This window comes from Phoenix dactylifera, chromosome 2 (genome assembly GCF_009389715.1).
Source record: "Phoenix dactylifera cultivar Barhee BC4 chromosome 2, palm_55x_up_171113_PBpolish2nd_filt_p, whole genome shotgun sequence".
Taxonomy (NCBI): Eukaryota; Viridiplantae; Streptophyta; class Magnoliopsida; order Arecales; family Arecaceae; genus Phoenix; species Phoenix dactylifera.
Window position 1 is genome coordinate 810,764 of NC_052393.1, and position 17,734 is coordinate 828,497.

General features: G+C 36.4%; 1 protein-coding gene across 1 annotated transcript; it reads left to right on the forward strand.

The window, feature by feature from the left end:
* The first annotated feature begins 14,278 nt into the window (after positions 1 to 14,278).
* On the forward strand, positions 14,279 to 16,606 carry LOC103708442 (transcription factor MYB30). Its single transcript, XM_008793371.4, has 3 exons — positions 14,279 to 14,626; positions 15,102 to 15,231; positions 15,805 to 16,606. The coding sequence occupies exons 1-3, from the start codon at positions 14,494 to 14,496 to the stop codon at positions 16,331 to 16,333; spliced, it is 792 nt and encodes a 263-aa protein (XP_008791593.2). The 5' UTR covers positions 14,279 to 14,493; the 3' UTR covers positions 16,334 to 16,606.
* The last annotated feature ends 1,128 nt before the right edge of the window (positions 16,607 to 17,734 follow it).

Here is a 17,734-nt window from a genome sequence, read left to right on the forward strand (position 1 = left end):
ATTATCTGTCATGCCAGTCTCATTTGCTCTTGTTCATTTATTGTTTCGTATTAGGAATCCCATCATCTTTTGATTTTGTTTTGCTCGTATTGTGCACTTGTGATAAACATTTTAGAATCTAGGGATGCTGCAATGAGTGTGTTACATGAAATCAGTCTATAATAGTATTGTTGCTGATCTGTATGTATTCTTGTTCTCTGAAGTGCAAATTCTGTTTCATCCGTTCTATGAATTCAAATATCTTTAAGACTTGTGGCAAATTTTCATTTGTTTTCATTATCAATTCTTGATTGCCTGATGTTGGACAAGATAGGAAGTCGCAAAAGGATTGTACCCAAAATTTTAAGTAAGCACGATCGTGGGTCAGTTATTGTAAGACAAACAGCTTTCTTGTTTAATAGGCCTTTAGAGCCCTCCTAACCATTCTCAACAATGGGCTTTATTGGGTTTCATGCTAGAAAGGAATCTTGTTTTATTTTCGTTCTAAAGTTCTCTGACAAAGAAAGCAGGCGTGTATTGAAAACTGACGCTATTTTGTTGAAAGGAGAGATGTGCGTGGGAGGTAGGGATCCATCTCCTTCTTTAAGACGTCTAGAGCTTGGTGAGAGGATGCGTTTCTTTTGGAGCGAGGCACATTTACAAGAAAGCAAACGGTGTAGTGCCGTGGATTGAATGGTTTCTTTTCTGGACCGAAGAAGTGCAGTTGCCGGAGGTTTTTCGGAATTTGTTGTTTTCCGATTTTCTTGGATGTTCTCGTACTAGAGTAGTATGAATTACACGTTATAGCAAAAAGAAAAAAAAGAATAAGAAGGTAGAGATATTTTTGCTCCATATGTTTGTTTTTTTTGGCCCTTTTACCGGTCTTAGATCACATGCCTTGCGAGTATACCATTTAGTGGTTCATAAGTGTCGATTAGTTTCAACGGTCATTATAGGCTTTGAAATCAGCAGTTTGCTGCCATAATGCAGCATTTGGAAATTGATGTTCAGCTAATGGTGGCACTGAAAAGGTAAAAGAAAAGGGTAGGTTTTGGTGAAGCAAAAGTTTCTTATTAACAGTTTTTCTTTGTTATCTCCGGAGTCCGGAGAAGAGAGATGACTAGCTAATCAGTAATCCATTCAACTTGTCAGTCTCAAGTTGCGTGATCTTTAAGTCTTCTACTAAGAATGAAAAATTTTGGTGGTCTTCTTCTAATCTTAGTAGCATTTTCCCCCTTTCTTTTGACTTAATTCTGACATTGGTAGCCAGTCCACAACATGTGTTCTGACTGGAGTTGTCTCCCGCGCATGCCAGACCAGTCACAAGTTAATCTTCAGTGGTAAACCTTAATCATCTTCATGTTATTATCAAACAGGAGGACCATAGCATAGAATGTTTATAACCAACGGTGTTATTGATTTATTGTTAATTTTGATTTTTATCTGGTTCCCATAGTTATTAAAAATAATCATCCCTCATTATAAACAACAATTTGTAAGTTGGAAGGCTGTTTTGAGAGTTCTTGGCGTTCAGAATGAGTGCTTAGTTAATGCATAGCTGATCGAGAGTTAGATTTGGTCTGGGTTCTACGTGTTCAATTTAATTTGGTGTGACTTGATGCAAAAGTTTAATCAGATTGCCTTGGGCTTACATGGTGTAAGTCTGTAAGCTTATTTAATAAGGTTTTGGACCGGGTTAAGCTTGGAATCTGTTGCGGGGACGGCATTTTGCCTAGCCCACATTAAGCTAGCAGAGAAAGAGGACTGCGTTCCTCCCGAGGTATTGTCCGCTTTGGGCGCTCCAGCCCGCACGTCCAGCGCAGACGGGGAGGACCACTGCCCTTTGGGCGCTCCGGCCCGCGCGTCCAGCGCAGACGGAGGGAGACCACTGCCCTCACGGTTTGCCCTTTAAAAGGTGCCTCGAGAGGAAAGGTTTTCCAACCCCCATTTAAGGCACAGAACCTTCCCGCTACTAGCCGATGTAGGATTAAATTCAAGACCCCTCCCCTCCCGCAACATAGCCCCCCCAGTGGGAAGGTTATTGAGCCTCCACAGTCCTGAGGGGTAGTCAACAGTCGGAGGAGGCGCCCCTACCTGGCGCGCCATCTGTTGCGGGGACGGCATTCTGCCGGAGCCTCACACAACAGCCTAGCTCATATTAAGCTAGCAGAGAAAGAGGAATGCGTTCCTCCCGATGTATTGTCCGCTTTGGGCGCTACGGCCGCGCGTCCAGCGCCGACGGGGGAGACCACTGCCCTTTGGGCGCTCTGGGCCGCGCGTCCAGTGCAGACGGGGGGAGACCAGTGCCCTCACAGTTTTGCCCTTCAAAAGGCGCCTCGAGAGGAAAGGTTTTTCAACCCCCATTTAAGGCACAGAACCTTCCCGCTGCTAGCCGATGTGGAACTAAATTCAAGGCCCCTCCCCTCCCGCAACAGAATCCAATAATTCGGTTTGAATCCGATCCAACTTTTGAATTTGGATCGAGTACATAAGAATATAACCAGTTACAGAGTTGGATTAGGATCTAAGCAAAAAGAAAAAGAAAAAAAGGTTTCTCAATTAGATTTATTTTGGATGGAACCATGTCTACTATTGATAGATCCAACACCTGGCCATATAGTCCCCACCTCCCTCCCATATAGGCCCCATTTGGTAGAGCTTTTGGAAGGCCAAAAAGTACTCTCTGATCCTCTAAAATCATTTTTAGATAGAATAGGGGTGTTTCGTAAAAAAATCGAGAAGATGTTTTAGCTTTGCTAGAAAGCTAAAACAACTTTTTTGAAGAAGTTTTATCTCTAAAAAAATACTTTTAGGCTCCATCGGAAAGCTGTTTTGAGTTATATTTTTTTTTAAAACCAAAATACTCATGATAAAATATAATAATTACAGATAATAATAATATTAATATATAATAATAATAATAATATTTTTATATCTTAATTATTGTATTATACTATAAATATAATATTATATTACATTATATCATAATACATTGATATATTATGTTATATTATATCAAATTATATTATATTATTATGCTAAAATATACAATATTATATTACTATATTATAGTAGTATTATATTACATTACAGTAATATTATACTATATTATATATTTATGTATTAATACATATTATATTTTTGTATGCACTATAGTATAATACTATGCAATATCCTTTATAGTCATTTTGTCATACCAAAAGTACTTTTTTAGTTTGTTTACTAAATACATATCAAAGTCTCCCTGCACTTTAGAAATATATTTACCAAATAACAAATAGTTTTTTTATAAAAGCTCTACCGCCAACAGCTCTGCTAAATGGGGCCATAGTATACCGGCTCCCTTCTTACATCATTGGCTACCCTCTTAAAACTGCTTGGTTACAATGGTTAGTTATAGTTTTGATTATTGAAGGAGATTTAATCAGAGCATGTTGCTGTTTTTATAATTTTCCTTGGTCTATTTGCATTTGCATATGTCCTCTTATGCTGACGACCATTTCCATGACTATTATCAGCCTTGGGCGTGTCGTAAGCATCGATTACACCAGCTACTTTACCTCTAAATCTTTGGAAAGTAGGAGAGGTTAGACTGGAGGATTAGAAGTGAAAGTGGAAGAGAAAGTGGGCATGAAGAGTCTACAAGTTTGGTGAAAGTCATTTAAAACAATAATCGATACAAAGACCAAGACTATAAGATGATAGATATCTAAAAAGCAGTTGGAACTTGTTGATGTGTCAAAATTTTTTGAGAAAGAGCGAGTCAAAATTGATTATAGAAAAAAGGAAGACTACCATGAGGAGGCTTAGTGGAAGATAAGTCTTTGTTTTCAGTCGATCTGTTTGTAGTGAATACTTGATAAAAAAAGAAAAGAAATGGGAGGTGGTTAGCTAGTCTTTGATAGAATTTTTGCTGACATCAAGAATATCATGTTTCTGGTCTTCTTTTGTCCAATGTTAAGTGGCAATCATTTTATAAAATGGATCAATCTTTCTAAAATTTTATCTGACCAATCATATTGGTTAAGATAAATTAAGATCTCGATTTGTCCAAGTATTAACGGTCCATTAGAATGGCTGAAATCTACACTATAAAAAGATGCCATACCTCTTATCGCCAGAGACTTCTCAAAGAGTAGGTAATACCAAGCACATGGTTTGTGTTCGAACAGAAGACTTTCCATACTTTCGCATAACGCAAAGAAGGATGATGTTCGCTTGTGGGCTTTGCTCTTTATATTAATATCGACCATTCCAATGCACGAGGGTGGACAAAAAAGAACCCTTTATAGTAATTTAGCTATAGTGGTTGATTGGTTCCAGAGGCAGTTTAGAATAGTAGAGAGACATCCTCTACCGTAGTATATTTTGCAACTTATAAGGAATTGCATTACTTTCTAAGCTTAGCATGTCTACCATGAGACAAATAGAAATATAGGTTGGATTGTGTAGCTAGTATTCTAGTAATGCACTACATGCCGATTATGTGAAAGTGCGATTTTTTTATAATATTTATTTTTTAATTTTATTAAATGTATTTATATTAGATAAGCATGGCTCGGTACGGTTTATTTTAAAAAAAAACTTTATATAGACTTTTGGGTGTTTGGTGCTGAGGGTACTCATAGAAGAATTCTTTACATAGACTTTTGGGTGTACGGTGCAGGTCAGTGGAATTTCTCTCTCAGTGTCATCGTAAAGGCTGGTTGAATGTGAATAGGTTCATAAAAATATTTGGTCTCAACTCCCAGATGGATTGTTATTTCAGCCTTAATTGCTTCAACTTGCCTTCAGAAACTCACCATCAGCGACTTCATCTCAAAATGCTGAATGCCCAAGTACTTGTTGCCAAACATGCTATTTTTTTAATACTAGTTGAACCACCTTGCGCATCCTATGGTGTCAGCTTAGCCCTAGGTACAGGTGTCCTTGGACAAATGACATTGCATGAAAGAAATAAAGTATTTAGATTCCAAGGATTACAATAACATTACACAACACTGTAAGCATCCAATTGAAATATAAAGAAACATGCCAATTTGTGCAGCCTAGTTTTGGCTTTCAGCACTCACATCTGCTGCATCTTTGACTGCAAATACTAAACAACTATGATTGGGGAAATATTATGAATTTTTGACAAAAATGTTGCTCTGACTCCCATCCAACCTTTCCATCAGAAAACAAAAAATGACTTCCATCCAACCCACTGAGAACTTGGCTTCAACTTTCTTTTTCTTTTTCTTTTTTGCCTGTCAAAATCTTTGACAACCCATGCTTTAGGAATTTCTCACATCTTGGTTTATGCAGGATCTGCTGCTTTCATATTATTAGCCGATGAACGAAGTATAAATATTTATAGCTAATCTCATCTCGATTTCAAACTAAGCTTGAACAATCCTGTCATATGACTCAGCTAGAATTGAATATTTGCATTTTAATGTCAATTAGCCAATTTCATGGTTATATCCAAGCTTCCACTTGTGAGCCGGGATGGTTTAAGTTCAGCACATTTTGCAAGTTATGTGGACATTGATATATAACTCATGCTTGGCACATTTCGTAATTGAAAGGCATGTAGCATCCTATTACTTTCTAAGCTTGAGCACTTCATTGTTCCTATCTTCTTTCCCACTCCTGCAAAATTGCTAGCCAACATTTTTTTTTTTTTTTGAGAAGAACTTCACAACCTTAAAATATGTCCACTTGCACATCTACTGATTAATTAGGTGAGAGCCCAATTTTTAGCACGTTATGCTTTATTCAGTATAGTAATATTTTGCAGCTTATGCGACAGATTTTATTGATGCTAAGTTGAGATTCACTTTTTATTCAAAAATCTTTCTAATATAGTGAATGCAGGTCTGAGTTGCATGATCAACAAAAAAAAAAAAATGCATAGCATATTCTAGTTAAAAAAATTCTTGAAAACTAAAGCTGCGGTAGATTTGTGCTCAAAATAGGATGGGGAGACAGTTCGTGACAAAAAATGAAGCTGGTGTTATACATTAACTTTTAAGATTGATTCAATTCATCTCAACCATGAAAAAGAAATAGTTATACAGTAATTCCAAAATCTTTAGTCAAACAACATTTGCAGTCATCTCCATTTACTTAAAAATTTCCGCAAACCAAAAATATAAATTTATTTATATAGAAATATAGAGATACAAATACTTTTTTTTATTTGAGAACCAAACGTAGTGGGTAGCCTCCCTTGGTCTCTGGGCACCTCCGGCAGAAGCCAAGCAGCAGAGTCCGGCAAATTCTGGCCAAAATAGTACACTCTGATGTGAAAAATAGTACGGTGCATTTCACCAAAAAAAACAAAGGAAAAAGGTACGATTCGAACACCGTGGCGGGCACGGACAGCCGTATCTCTCCTTTAGAATTTGTGAAGATTTCCCCAAGAAAACCGTGCATGGCATGAGAGACAATGGCGGCATTCCTTGAGTCTCGGTCTAAGAGACAACCCACAAACTACGTTCTGCTGCTGGTACTGCATTCCTTCTGGGTGTGGTACATTCTAAAAGCAATGGCATAATCTGGAGTCGTTTTTGCTAGCCAGTGGACCTTTTTCTTTGAACAACAATAATGGAAGACTTCATGGCTGGAGTTGCATAGCCTTGGCGTAGGGATGATTGGAAGATACATAAATAATTCTTGTATGGCAAATTGAGTGGTTAATAAAGATTGAAATTACCTTCGAAAGAGTAAAAATTGTTTGCGTGCTTTTTTTTTTGATAAACCAAAAAAATGTGTTAATCTGGAGTAAATACATTTCATGGAGTTAGACAAAATGAGATTTATCAAACTCCCTTGATTTCAGGTCCAAAGAATGGGCTTACCATGGTTTGCCAAATAATATTTTACTAAAAATGGATGGCCTGATAGGATAATAGCTTATATTGGTATACAAATAGGTTGCAGATCAGACTAATATGAAATAATTAATTATTCAAAAATTAAGTAAATTATAATTTTTTTAGAGATTATGGATGATTTGAAAAACTTACCCTTACACCCCTTAGGTGTATTTTTATATAATATTTTAATCTATAACTTAACCATCTTGCAACTTAATAAAATATTATTTAAATTGTTAATCTTAAATAAAACATAAATACCACATGGAAAAAAAATTCGAAAATAACTAAAATAATGTTAAGCAATATAACAACTATCCAATGATATAAGAAAACGTGCGCATCATCCTTTCTATCTGAGAGCAATTTCGATTTTTTTATATAAGTTTAATGAGTTCACCTGAGAGCAAGCATCTAGTCAAGCAACAAACAAAGGCAAAGCCAATATAACTTGATTCTCATGCCAAATAGGTTCTAATCTCTGCAACTTATTTGTATAGCAGAACTATTTGGCCACCAAGACTAGTATTTGGTTATTATAATCATGAATATTAAAAAACATGTATCTTAAGGTCCCACCAAGAAAAGAATCATATGTTCTGCATCACAAAAAGGAAAATGGACAGCATTCACAGCGACATCCACTTGAGAAAAAGATTATATTAAGGGATTATTTTGTTTCGAATCCTTCTCTTTAATATGACAAACGGATCCTGATTAGATTACTTTGTGTTTGTTATATGACTTCATCGTGCAACAATGTTCGAAGAATATTGTCTGACTTTTTGTGCCATGAAAACGTCTTTCATTTTTCATGTCAAAGCTGTACGGATATTAAAGTTATTTTTCATTTCAGGGTTATCAAAAACAATGCTTATGACCATATGACATGCAATGTGAAAGCATTAAATTCAGCTATTCTTGGTGCATGACATCGTGTGTAATTGCAATCCAGTTCCATACCAAGCTCTACAACTAATAAAAGTATCTCCCTCGCGGAACGTGATTATTTACACACACTGGTTCTATCCTATCAGCAGTCAACAAGTTTTTTTATTTTAATCTGTAACTTTTCTTAATAGGTGCAGCAGTTGACACATGTTTCAGATTTCTTTCTCCTTATACTATTTTCTTCACAAGCTTCACCTATAAAATTTAATTTTCAGATTAGATGGACGATTTTACCATAGATATGGCTTGTTTTTTCGGGTTTTGTGAACTCAGATAGGACACTGGAGGCCATGCTGCTCTTGCCTGTGGCTTGGTTTAAACTTCTTATATCCTAGAATTCACTAATTAGAAAGAAAAAAAACGTACATGGACCCCTACAAGGTTTAGGGGAAATATAGATTTCTATCGAATATTTCAGAAATATACATTTTATTTCTTAGTTTTTTCTATGTTATAACACATAATTCCCTATTGTTATCTTATACATATCCAACCTCATGGGCATTAATTTGTTTCTCTAAAATATGAAGTTTGTGCAAGAAAATTTATGAGAAGCTCAAATCAGAGTCTCAACATCTTTATAGTATTGTTTACAATGATATAAAGAAGCAAACAATATCATGAATGATGCTGAAATTTATTGTTAACCAAGAAGTGCATCACTTCAAGCACCGGTGTCACTTGGCTGCCTTGAGTAGATTGTGATATTTGAAGAGCGAAAACAGAATATTAGATTGTGGTCTTTGAAGAACAAAACAAACTATTGATTTTCTTTTTGTGTTTGCGTCTTGTTATTTGTTGTATTTTTATTATTAAAGAGGAATTGAAGTCCCAAGATGGGAAGAAACATGCCCCAAAAATGAAAAGGATAATGTCGTGATTTGCTTTTGTACTTTAGAAAGGGCATCGCATATTTCTGAAACATTGGGTGGGATTTGTAGTTACCTCAAATCTCGAGAAAGGTTAGTATAATTTACTCTAAAAAGAAAATCATAGGTAATGGCTGAAAGTATCACCAGATTACATTTTATTTATTCCATTGATACTAAACAAATTAGTAATGTATATAACGTTACACAGGGGTTAGCGTGCATCATCTACATGCTTTAGGTGGGACGCTTGGAAGGAAATCGGCTGTATCTTCTGGAAGGTTTCACCTTTTTTCGCACGAAACCACCACTAGGGATCACCTACTGCATAGATCTCAAGGCACTCCAAGCTCCATCATTCCTCTATCAGCATAAATCTCAAAGCGAGCAACTAATGATCTAGCAAAATTCTTCTTTCATGCAAAAGATACACTCCTGTCCTCGCTTGAAAACTCTTAGACTACACATCTTCCATCACGCCCGCATATACTCAATACCTAACATACTAAGAGTTAATCTAAAAGATAATAATTCATGTCATTGTTGATGTTTTTTACTTGATTAATGACATGAATTTTTAAAGACTAGAAAGAAGATATGCCTCACACCCCAAAAAATGTGGTTAGTGTAAAACAAGTGAAAAATTCTAGCGAGTACAAGCAATGTGCCTTGGTGCGGGAGGATCCAACTTTTCCCGAGTGTGGGAGGTGGATTCCAGCAATCATAGCCTAAAAGCAACCCTTCACTTCTGTGCTGGTGCCAAAATCTAAATGTCGGAAAGTTCCAAGATTATGTGCTGATTTGCCTTGTATCTAAAGGAATTATCATGCCAAATCGATCCCCCCACGTAGGAGAATGTGGCTTTGTGCCAAGAAAAAACGGAAGGCTTTGATAGACCACTATGTAAGTCGCCCATCAAAAGAAATGACCTCCAATGGAGATCAAGACTAGACTATTGGAATAGAGAAGAGCCAATTATAATTGTCTTTTAAGCAGATGATTACATTAGTCTTATTAAATACATCATAAACATTATATAAGCAAAAGCAATATTTGTTTTATTTTATTTCATTTTTAAGAAATATGATATATGCAGTTAATATATATATGCAGATATGCACCAATAGACTATAGTTTCCATCGAATATTCAAATGAGTTATTTCTTATGATGCATCTATACATATTATTATACCTAAAAATTCTGTTGCGGGTGTGGAATTTTACTGTTGCTCCTCAACATTTCATCGCACATTAAGCAAAAAGAAATAACACAGTTTCTTGTATCAACCCGATAGTTTTCCCACTTCTTTATTTAGATACTTTTAAAATCTACAAGAACCTTAAAGGTTGCACCAGTATCTACCTAAATTCAAATTACATAAGCAAGGCAATAACCTTGCTTCCTTATAACCTGCCGATCCTCCCATGTACAAGTGAGAGTACTAGATAGATTGCCTTAGAGCTAGTTACGTAATTACCATGGCTCCATAAGATTTTGGAGCATGATATGGTTATAATAACAACTATGCCACAAAATGATTCATTTATATTACTTTTTTGATGCATTAAAAAACTCCAAAAAAAAAAAAAGTTACATAGAACCAATGTAATGGACAAGCCACTTTCCTTGGGTGGAATTTGACATCAATTCTTGAAGACCTCATTTTTTTGCATTAGAAATTCTTTAAGATCTCTTACTAGTAGAAGAAATCCATGGAGGACTAATTGTGGCTAGTTAATCAATTTTAGGGTGGGTCTTCCATAATTAAATATTCTATTATTACAAGAAGATCTTGGGGGGGGGGGTAAGATATTCTTTAACTTTAATGTGTCACACTTTTAACCCACTTTATTGATATGCACTTTACAAAAGAACAGTTTTATTTGTAATCTGAAATCTGGATTGTAAAATCTAACTTTATAAACTTCACCAATCTTCCAATATGAACCTGAAACCTTTACCTAGTTTTCGTGCGGAGGGGAAGGGTGACAACTAATGAACTCAAGTATTGTTGGCCTTGGATTTGACCTTGTTCACGCTCATCATAATTTTAAAATTCTTATGAAGCATTAGAAGAAAATCCTGTATCCTCGATTCACTTCAGATGATGACACCAAGGCAGGTTGTCCAAGTGTTTCCATGCAGAATTTCAAATATGAAGGCATGCTTTCAGTCCCACAGCCTATCTATTAATATATGCTTGGCACACGAGCAATACTAGGTCGAACTTAAGAGAGAATGTATATATTATTTTAATTTTCACTTACATATATCGTATAGTCCTCTTTTCATCAATGTATGGATCTCTCAAGCTTAATATCTACGGGGTACAATCCCTGGTCTCTTGTTTTTTTTTTTTTTTCATTTGGTTTAAGGATTACCAGTTCATGACTGCACTTGTCCTTTCTTTGGATTAAGGTGTCCTACTTGTCCTTCTACGACAAGTTTATGGCACAAAAATTCAACGCCCATGGCACTTCTTCCACTATTAAACACCATCTCAACTTGAGACTATAAACTAGTTAACGTAGGGGGCCAAGTATGCAGCCTGCTTCTTCTTTCAAACCAGTCTCCAATCATAACACGGCAGCTGGCATCCTTGGTCAAAATTAGCCATTATGTCAGTGCAATTGGACATGAGTCGGAGAGGCTGACCGAGAATTTGGGTCGACCCAATCCAACGACTTTGTTCCCCTGGTTGGAGTCTCCACTTTCGATATGTATATTTTTTCAAACAGACACAAGCCATTAATTTCATGCCGCTATATTGGACTCCTCGTGCTCCATAGCTGCGAAAACAAGCCCACGGTCGCAGAAGGAAGGCGACAAGAACTATCGAAGGGTGAGACTTATCTCAAGAACTATTGAAGCTAGGGTCCATCATCAAAAAAAAAAAAAAAAAAAACTATTGAAGGGGGAAGGTGTGAACCCTCTCCTTCTCTCCATGGTAGCTTCGGCCAACCTTCCTGCAGTAAAATTTCTCGCCTACATCTCCCACCACTTGATGGATGTCTCGCGCGTGTTTGATAGACTACATTATTAAAAGTGAAAGGAAGAAAGCAATAAAAGAAATAAGACCACCCCCACGTTTTTCTGACCATAAGACCATGCATGCAGTGGTCGCTCGTACACGCACGGATCGCCACCAGTTTATCTTTGGATGCGTAGAGATGCCAGTGTCTCTACAGGAACCAGCCATTTGGCCTTCCCCTAAGCTTATTCCTATTAGTGTATCTCATGGCGGATTTTCTTGATTAAAGAAAGGTACCCTATGGCAGATTATCCTGCTGGGATGCTCCTTGGAAGAGCAATTGATGAGTACTAGGTAATAAAATCTCTTCCTGCCATAGATGAATAAAGTTCTTTTCCTAACAAATGATGGGAGGGTGCAGTGCCTTTTAGATAGTGCATGTTTACCAAGAAGCGAACCGAGCCGCAGACTGAATTGCTACCTATGCGGCTCAGCATGTTGGAAAAGTTCTCTGGACTCATCAGGGGGTCCCTCTTGCACTGCTGTGCCAGATTCTTGTTCTTGATTCAGTTGGCTGCACTTACACTAGAGTAGGGTGAATAACCATTGTACCAAAAAGAAAAAGCAATTGATGAATACTAGATAATGAAATCTCTTCCTGATGTAGATGAATTAATTTTCTTTTCTTGGTCTCAAAATATTAGTTAAATAATAAGCTCTGGTTTATTGGTAAGTGGAATAGGATATCAATTAATGAGGTGGATTCGATGCAGTTAACAAAAAATCGAAATCGGACCCGAAATCTACCATCGCTTGTTGAAACCAAAACCATTTTTGTATTCATTTTTGTATTCATTTCGTAATTTTTACATATAAATAATCAAATTAAAAAGCACCATCTATAATTTTTATAATATCATTCATATCAATTTAATGGATAAATATATCCAAAACTAATAACATTGCCGCTAAACAAACTCAGTTAATAATATAACCATCAACTTTATTCAAAGTCTATAATTTTATTAATATCAAGAAAAGTTTTATAGATTACCTCATCAACATAAAAGTCATTTTCACTATTATCTTATGGAGTTCCTAATTTAGATTTATACTAAATACAAGAGGCATTAAGAATGTTACTTATGCAGTATGTTCAGTAATAGGTTCGGTATCAAGTTTAGTGCCGGATTAAGTTTTGGGTTAGAGAATTCATCAGAATCGAAACTGAAGCCAAAATCGAATAATTTTTTTAATTTTTAAAACCATTATTTGAACCATCCCCATTTAATTTGAATTAAAACTACTTCATTCGGTTCAAAGCCAAATAAAATATTTAGATACCCATTCATGTTGACATCCCTAAAGTGGAACAATCCATGCCTATTAAGGATGGGATATATTTTAACATCATTTGTAATAATTTAGGTCCTCACTCAAAATAAATAATCAAAAGATATTATTTAAAATTTTTGATTCTATATAAATACGCAAGATATCCCTAGCATAATCGGTATCGAACTAAACATACACTCGTATGAGTCCTCGTAGCAAAATGCCTCTTTAATAACAAAATGGATAGAGCAGGTAGGGCCATGGAGAAAATAAAAAGAAGAAAACAAAGGGAGAAGCCAAAACAAGGTGAAAATATCGGCTTGAAAATGGATACATGGATCTCTATGAAAGAATTGTTCTAGCTCACTCTCTCTCAAAGCCACCTCCAACCTGAACCCCCCACCCCAACACACACAAAGACACAAAGAGGCAAAAATATATGTCCGTTTCTAACTTTATTCATCTTAGGTTCAGGGAACACTTGCCTACATCAAGTTTTATACACTTATACCCCCTCTCTTTTGTGTAACTTTTAAATTACTTAGTAAATCTAACTTCTAAGTGCTTATAGAACCTTTGTTTGTTTTTTTAGATACTCTTTACATTGGCTAACACAAAAAATCAAAATGTATATCCTATTTTAGTTGTATCAGAAACATGTTCCCCTTCGTAGTTTGATAAGAAAGGTGCAGAATGAATTCGTTACAATTATGCTATTCTTTTACCCTTGTAGTAATCATATGATTTTGGACCTTAAAGTTCCATTGACACACACCTAAAGTTATCACGATGTCGACTCAAAATTAGATGGAGTCTAAATCAGATTCCCATGCACTTAAACTTATATTTCTATGCAAACTTGACCTAATCTAACCACGAGATCCCACCAAGTTATAATGATAGTTGCACCTCGCTGTTAAGATATGCTCTATATTCAAAGTTTGACTTGAACTTCGTTAGGATGCAGCTTGATCAGCATTTACCAATAGGCTGCAAGAGATGTTTTTGACTGATTTAAATAGTAGATGATGTCACTGGATGCATATATATCATCTCGTTCTAAGGCTGAATCCTTCTTCATTATAGGGTCCAGTGCTGATTACAGTATTGAAGACGTCCAATTGAGTGCTTTGATTAATTGGATGGCCCTACGCAACTGGGAGGCACCCCAATTCTTAATAGTGATGGACGCTGTCAAGTATACATCCGGACTTGGTCTATCGCCTAGACTAGCGAGCGGGACATAGTCATGGCCTTGGAGAGGGCCGGGGGAGGGCTTTACCTAAGCCAGCGTCAATAAATAATTAGCACTACTCCTTTGTTAAAAAATATCAGGGGAGAGCACACTCATTTGGAGGGCCCCTCCTTCCAGGAAGTTGCTGCAACTTTGAATGAATTAGAGCACGTTGTCTACTGGGTTCAGCGCAAGGATAAATAGCGTAGGGGCTTCCTCTGCTCTTCTCAAGAGCCCAGGGATTAGAGGAAGAAAGAAGAGCGAAGAGTTGAGCTGAGTTGATACCAAGATGGGGAGAGCTCCCTGCTGTGAAAAGATGGGTCTGAAGAAGGGGCCATGGACTCCAGAAGAAGACCAGATACTGATTGCTCATATCCGGAGATATGGCCATGGGAATTGGCGCGCGCTGCCGAAACAAGCTGGTAAGTACGAATTCACTGACGAGTTCTCGTTATAACCTTTGAAGAACTTCTGATTGGTTTTATATATCTACTCATTGAAGAATGTGAAGAGATCGGCTTTCATGAAGAGACAAGGAGGTTTTTAATTCAAAAAGTGATATTTTGCGAATATTTTTCTACGGCTATCTTTAGTTTTCTTTTTTTCATGAATCATGGGAAATGACTTTGCTCCACCAAAAAAGAAAATATTTGAAAATTCTTACCATTGTAAAATAACAATGGAAGCGTTTTAAGGCCTTGATGGCTTGATGAAAGAGAGGTAGTATCATAAAGTCCATAGTTTTTTTTTTTTGAGCAAAAGTTCCGTAAAGTGAGTTGGTCTTTGAAAAACTTTAATCAATTCAGGTACTTCGCAGTCATGAATGTTTTGAGCTTTGATTAGAGATGAATGAGGTCTCACCACTCTTTACATTTATCTAAAATTTTATTTCTTTAGGTCTGTTGAGATGTGGGAAGAGTTGCAGGCTTCGATGGATTAACTACCTGCGACCGGATATCAAACGAGGGAACTTCACAAAGGAGGAAGAGGAAACCATCATCCACTTGCATGAGAAACTTGGGAACAGGTACAGTTCAACACAAAATACGGCTCTCCTATCTTTTTTCCAGCGTAGTATACCGTTTCCTAAAAAAAAACACAGAGAGAAAGAGACAAAAGGGCATAAACAGCCACAAGATTTTGACTGGAAATATTTCAAAAGAAATAGGAGAAGATGCTTCTTAATTTTTTTGTATTTATTCTCTTAGCTTGCTAATGACCTCGGTTAATAAAAAAGAAAGTTTGGAGAGTCTCAAAGATTCCTTTCGTTTTGGCTTTGGCTACCACCACTACATGGACCTTTACATGCCTACAGGACCACAAGCATTAAGTTGTCAACACCTTGAAACCATCCATACATGGATGAATGCGCTGTTTATCATATTAGAGTTGCTTTCAGACACTACAGATTTCCTCACACTATAACAAGATGAACCTATAAACAAAGCATTGGTAAACCTGTAGTTTTGTTTAGTCAGTCAAATCAAACAAGAAAATAAGAAATTTGTATTTATCTTTCGACATGCAAGTGTGTTGTACAATTCTTGTTGCATAAAAAAAAAATGGTCTCTTAATACAATTCTTTTCATGTTTTCGATAGATGGTCTGCGATTGCTGCGAAGCTGCCAGGGCGGACGGATAATGAAATCAAGAATGTGTGGCACACACACTTGAAGAAGAGAGTAAACCCGAACCAGGTGGCGCAAGAATCAAAGAAAAAGACCCAAGTTGATGCCATGATTGAGAAGGAGTCCAAACATACGCCTACACAACTCAATTCAGGCTTAACGCACCCAAGATTTGATGATCCAAGACTTCTGCCAGTATCCCCAGAACGATCATATAGTGACATCTCATGCACTGCTACTGATTCATCTACAATATCGCGAGAAAATACTTGCAATGTGAGTGTCAAAGAAGAGAGCTTTTCTTCAGAAGAATTCCCGGTGATCGATGAGAGCTTCTGGTCAGAGACATTATCCATGGATTTCACAGCATTAGAAGGTCCAACATTTGGTCCACTAGGGGAGCCCTTTGGCTCATTTGGGGCATCCAATGATGATGACATGGACTTTTGGCTAAGGGTGTTCATGGAAGCTGGTGATTTGCAGGCTTTGCCACCAATTTAACCACTGGAAGGGACATGCGATATAGATTCCATTTTGATGTGAATGAGGAAATTGACTTTAGATAAATTTTTTCCTATAAATTTTTCAGTGGTGGGTGAATTCGTTAACTCTACATCAATCAAGAAAGAGTCATAGGTGAACTGGGCGAGTTTGAAAATTTAACCGTTTTTGATCCTTTCTTCCATGTATAGAAACAGATATTGCCGTGTGGATTTTTCAAACAGCAAAAATTTGTAATTTGGATATTTTCCTAATAGAAACGATTTTTATTTACACACCTCCAAACCTCTTCTATGACATCCTGATACTTTTGTTAAGTTGTCATTCCATTTCTAATTAATGTTCCTAAAGCAAGCACGACAAGGTAAAAATCAATCTATATGGTTCTTGTGCTCTTCCATATATAACCAAATAAAGTGCTATATATATATATATCAATGTCAGTACTGTAGCATTTTCCTTTCACCTCGAACTTGGAGTTGTGCATCTTGCCATGGTCTGCTTATAAAGCTCCTGATCAAAATTTGGACAGAGCAATAATAAAAATAATAAATGCCCTATATTCTAGGGACTCTAAGCCCCAGTTAGCTGGTTCGATGCCTTTGGCTTTTCAAGCATGATAAGAAATGGTGAATTGGATTTCATCCAAGAAAAAAGAAAGAAAGAAAGAAAGGAATGATGAATTGTTCCTTACTTTGCTAGACAAGTAATTAATCTTATTTTGTGCCAAAAAAAAAAAAACTATATGGAATTTTAAGTGTAGAGCATTTAGCACCAAATTCAACGCTCACTACTTATAACATACCATTTGTAACAACCAAGGTATTTTTTTGGGTTTATGGTTACACTCGATGAACCCGTATTATAGTGTTCCCTAGTCCATATAGGCTATGGGCCGAATTCGCTCTGATATCATTTATAACAACTCAGGACCTCATCCAAAATAGCTAAATGAAAGGTAGTATTTAGGTTTCTTGATCCTATATAAGTATCCAAAACCTAACGAATAACCGATGTGGGACTAAACACATGCTCGCACATGCCTTTAGAATAAAACTAGAAATGGAATTCTAAATTCATTAAAACTAATGACTAACTAAATAAGAATTCTATTAGAATTAGGACTTAGCAATGAATCTCAACAAATATGTCACCTAAGTCTTATCATAGTTCAGTGGTAAGCACACGTGTGGAAGATCGGGTAAACAAACAACATCGTGTTGTGGTCAACTTAGGATTTTCGCTGTAGCTTACAAATATTTCTGATATTTGTAGCAGGTAAATATATCATGGTCCATGGTTAAAAAAATATTTTTTTGTGAAAATTAGCAAATATTAATTTGTAGAACCATGTATATGTACCTTCCACTGCTTCAAACTTGAGGTATAATATTATTTAAA

Excerpts from the sequence above, each read along its gene's own strand:
- LOC103708442 (XM_008793371.4), top strand. The coding sequence starts at position 14,494 with ATGGGGAGAGCTCCCTGCTGTGAAAAGATGGGTCTGAAGAAGGGGCCA. Across the intron at positions 14,627-15,101 it reads CGCGCTGCCGAAACAAGCTG|GTCTGTTGAGATGTGGGAAG; the intron begins GTAAGTACGAAT and ends TTATTTCTTTAG. Across the intron at positions 15,232-15,804 it reads CATGAGAAACTTGGGAACAG|ATGGTCTGCGATTGCTGCGA; the intron begins GTACAGTTCAAC and ends TGTTTTCGATAG.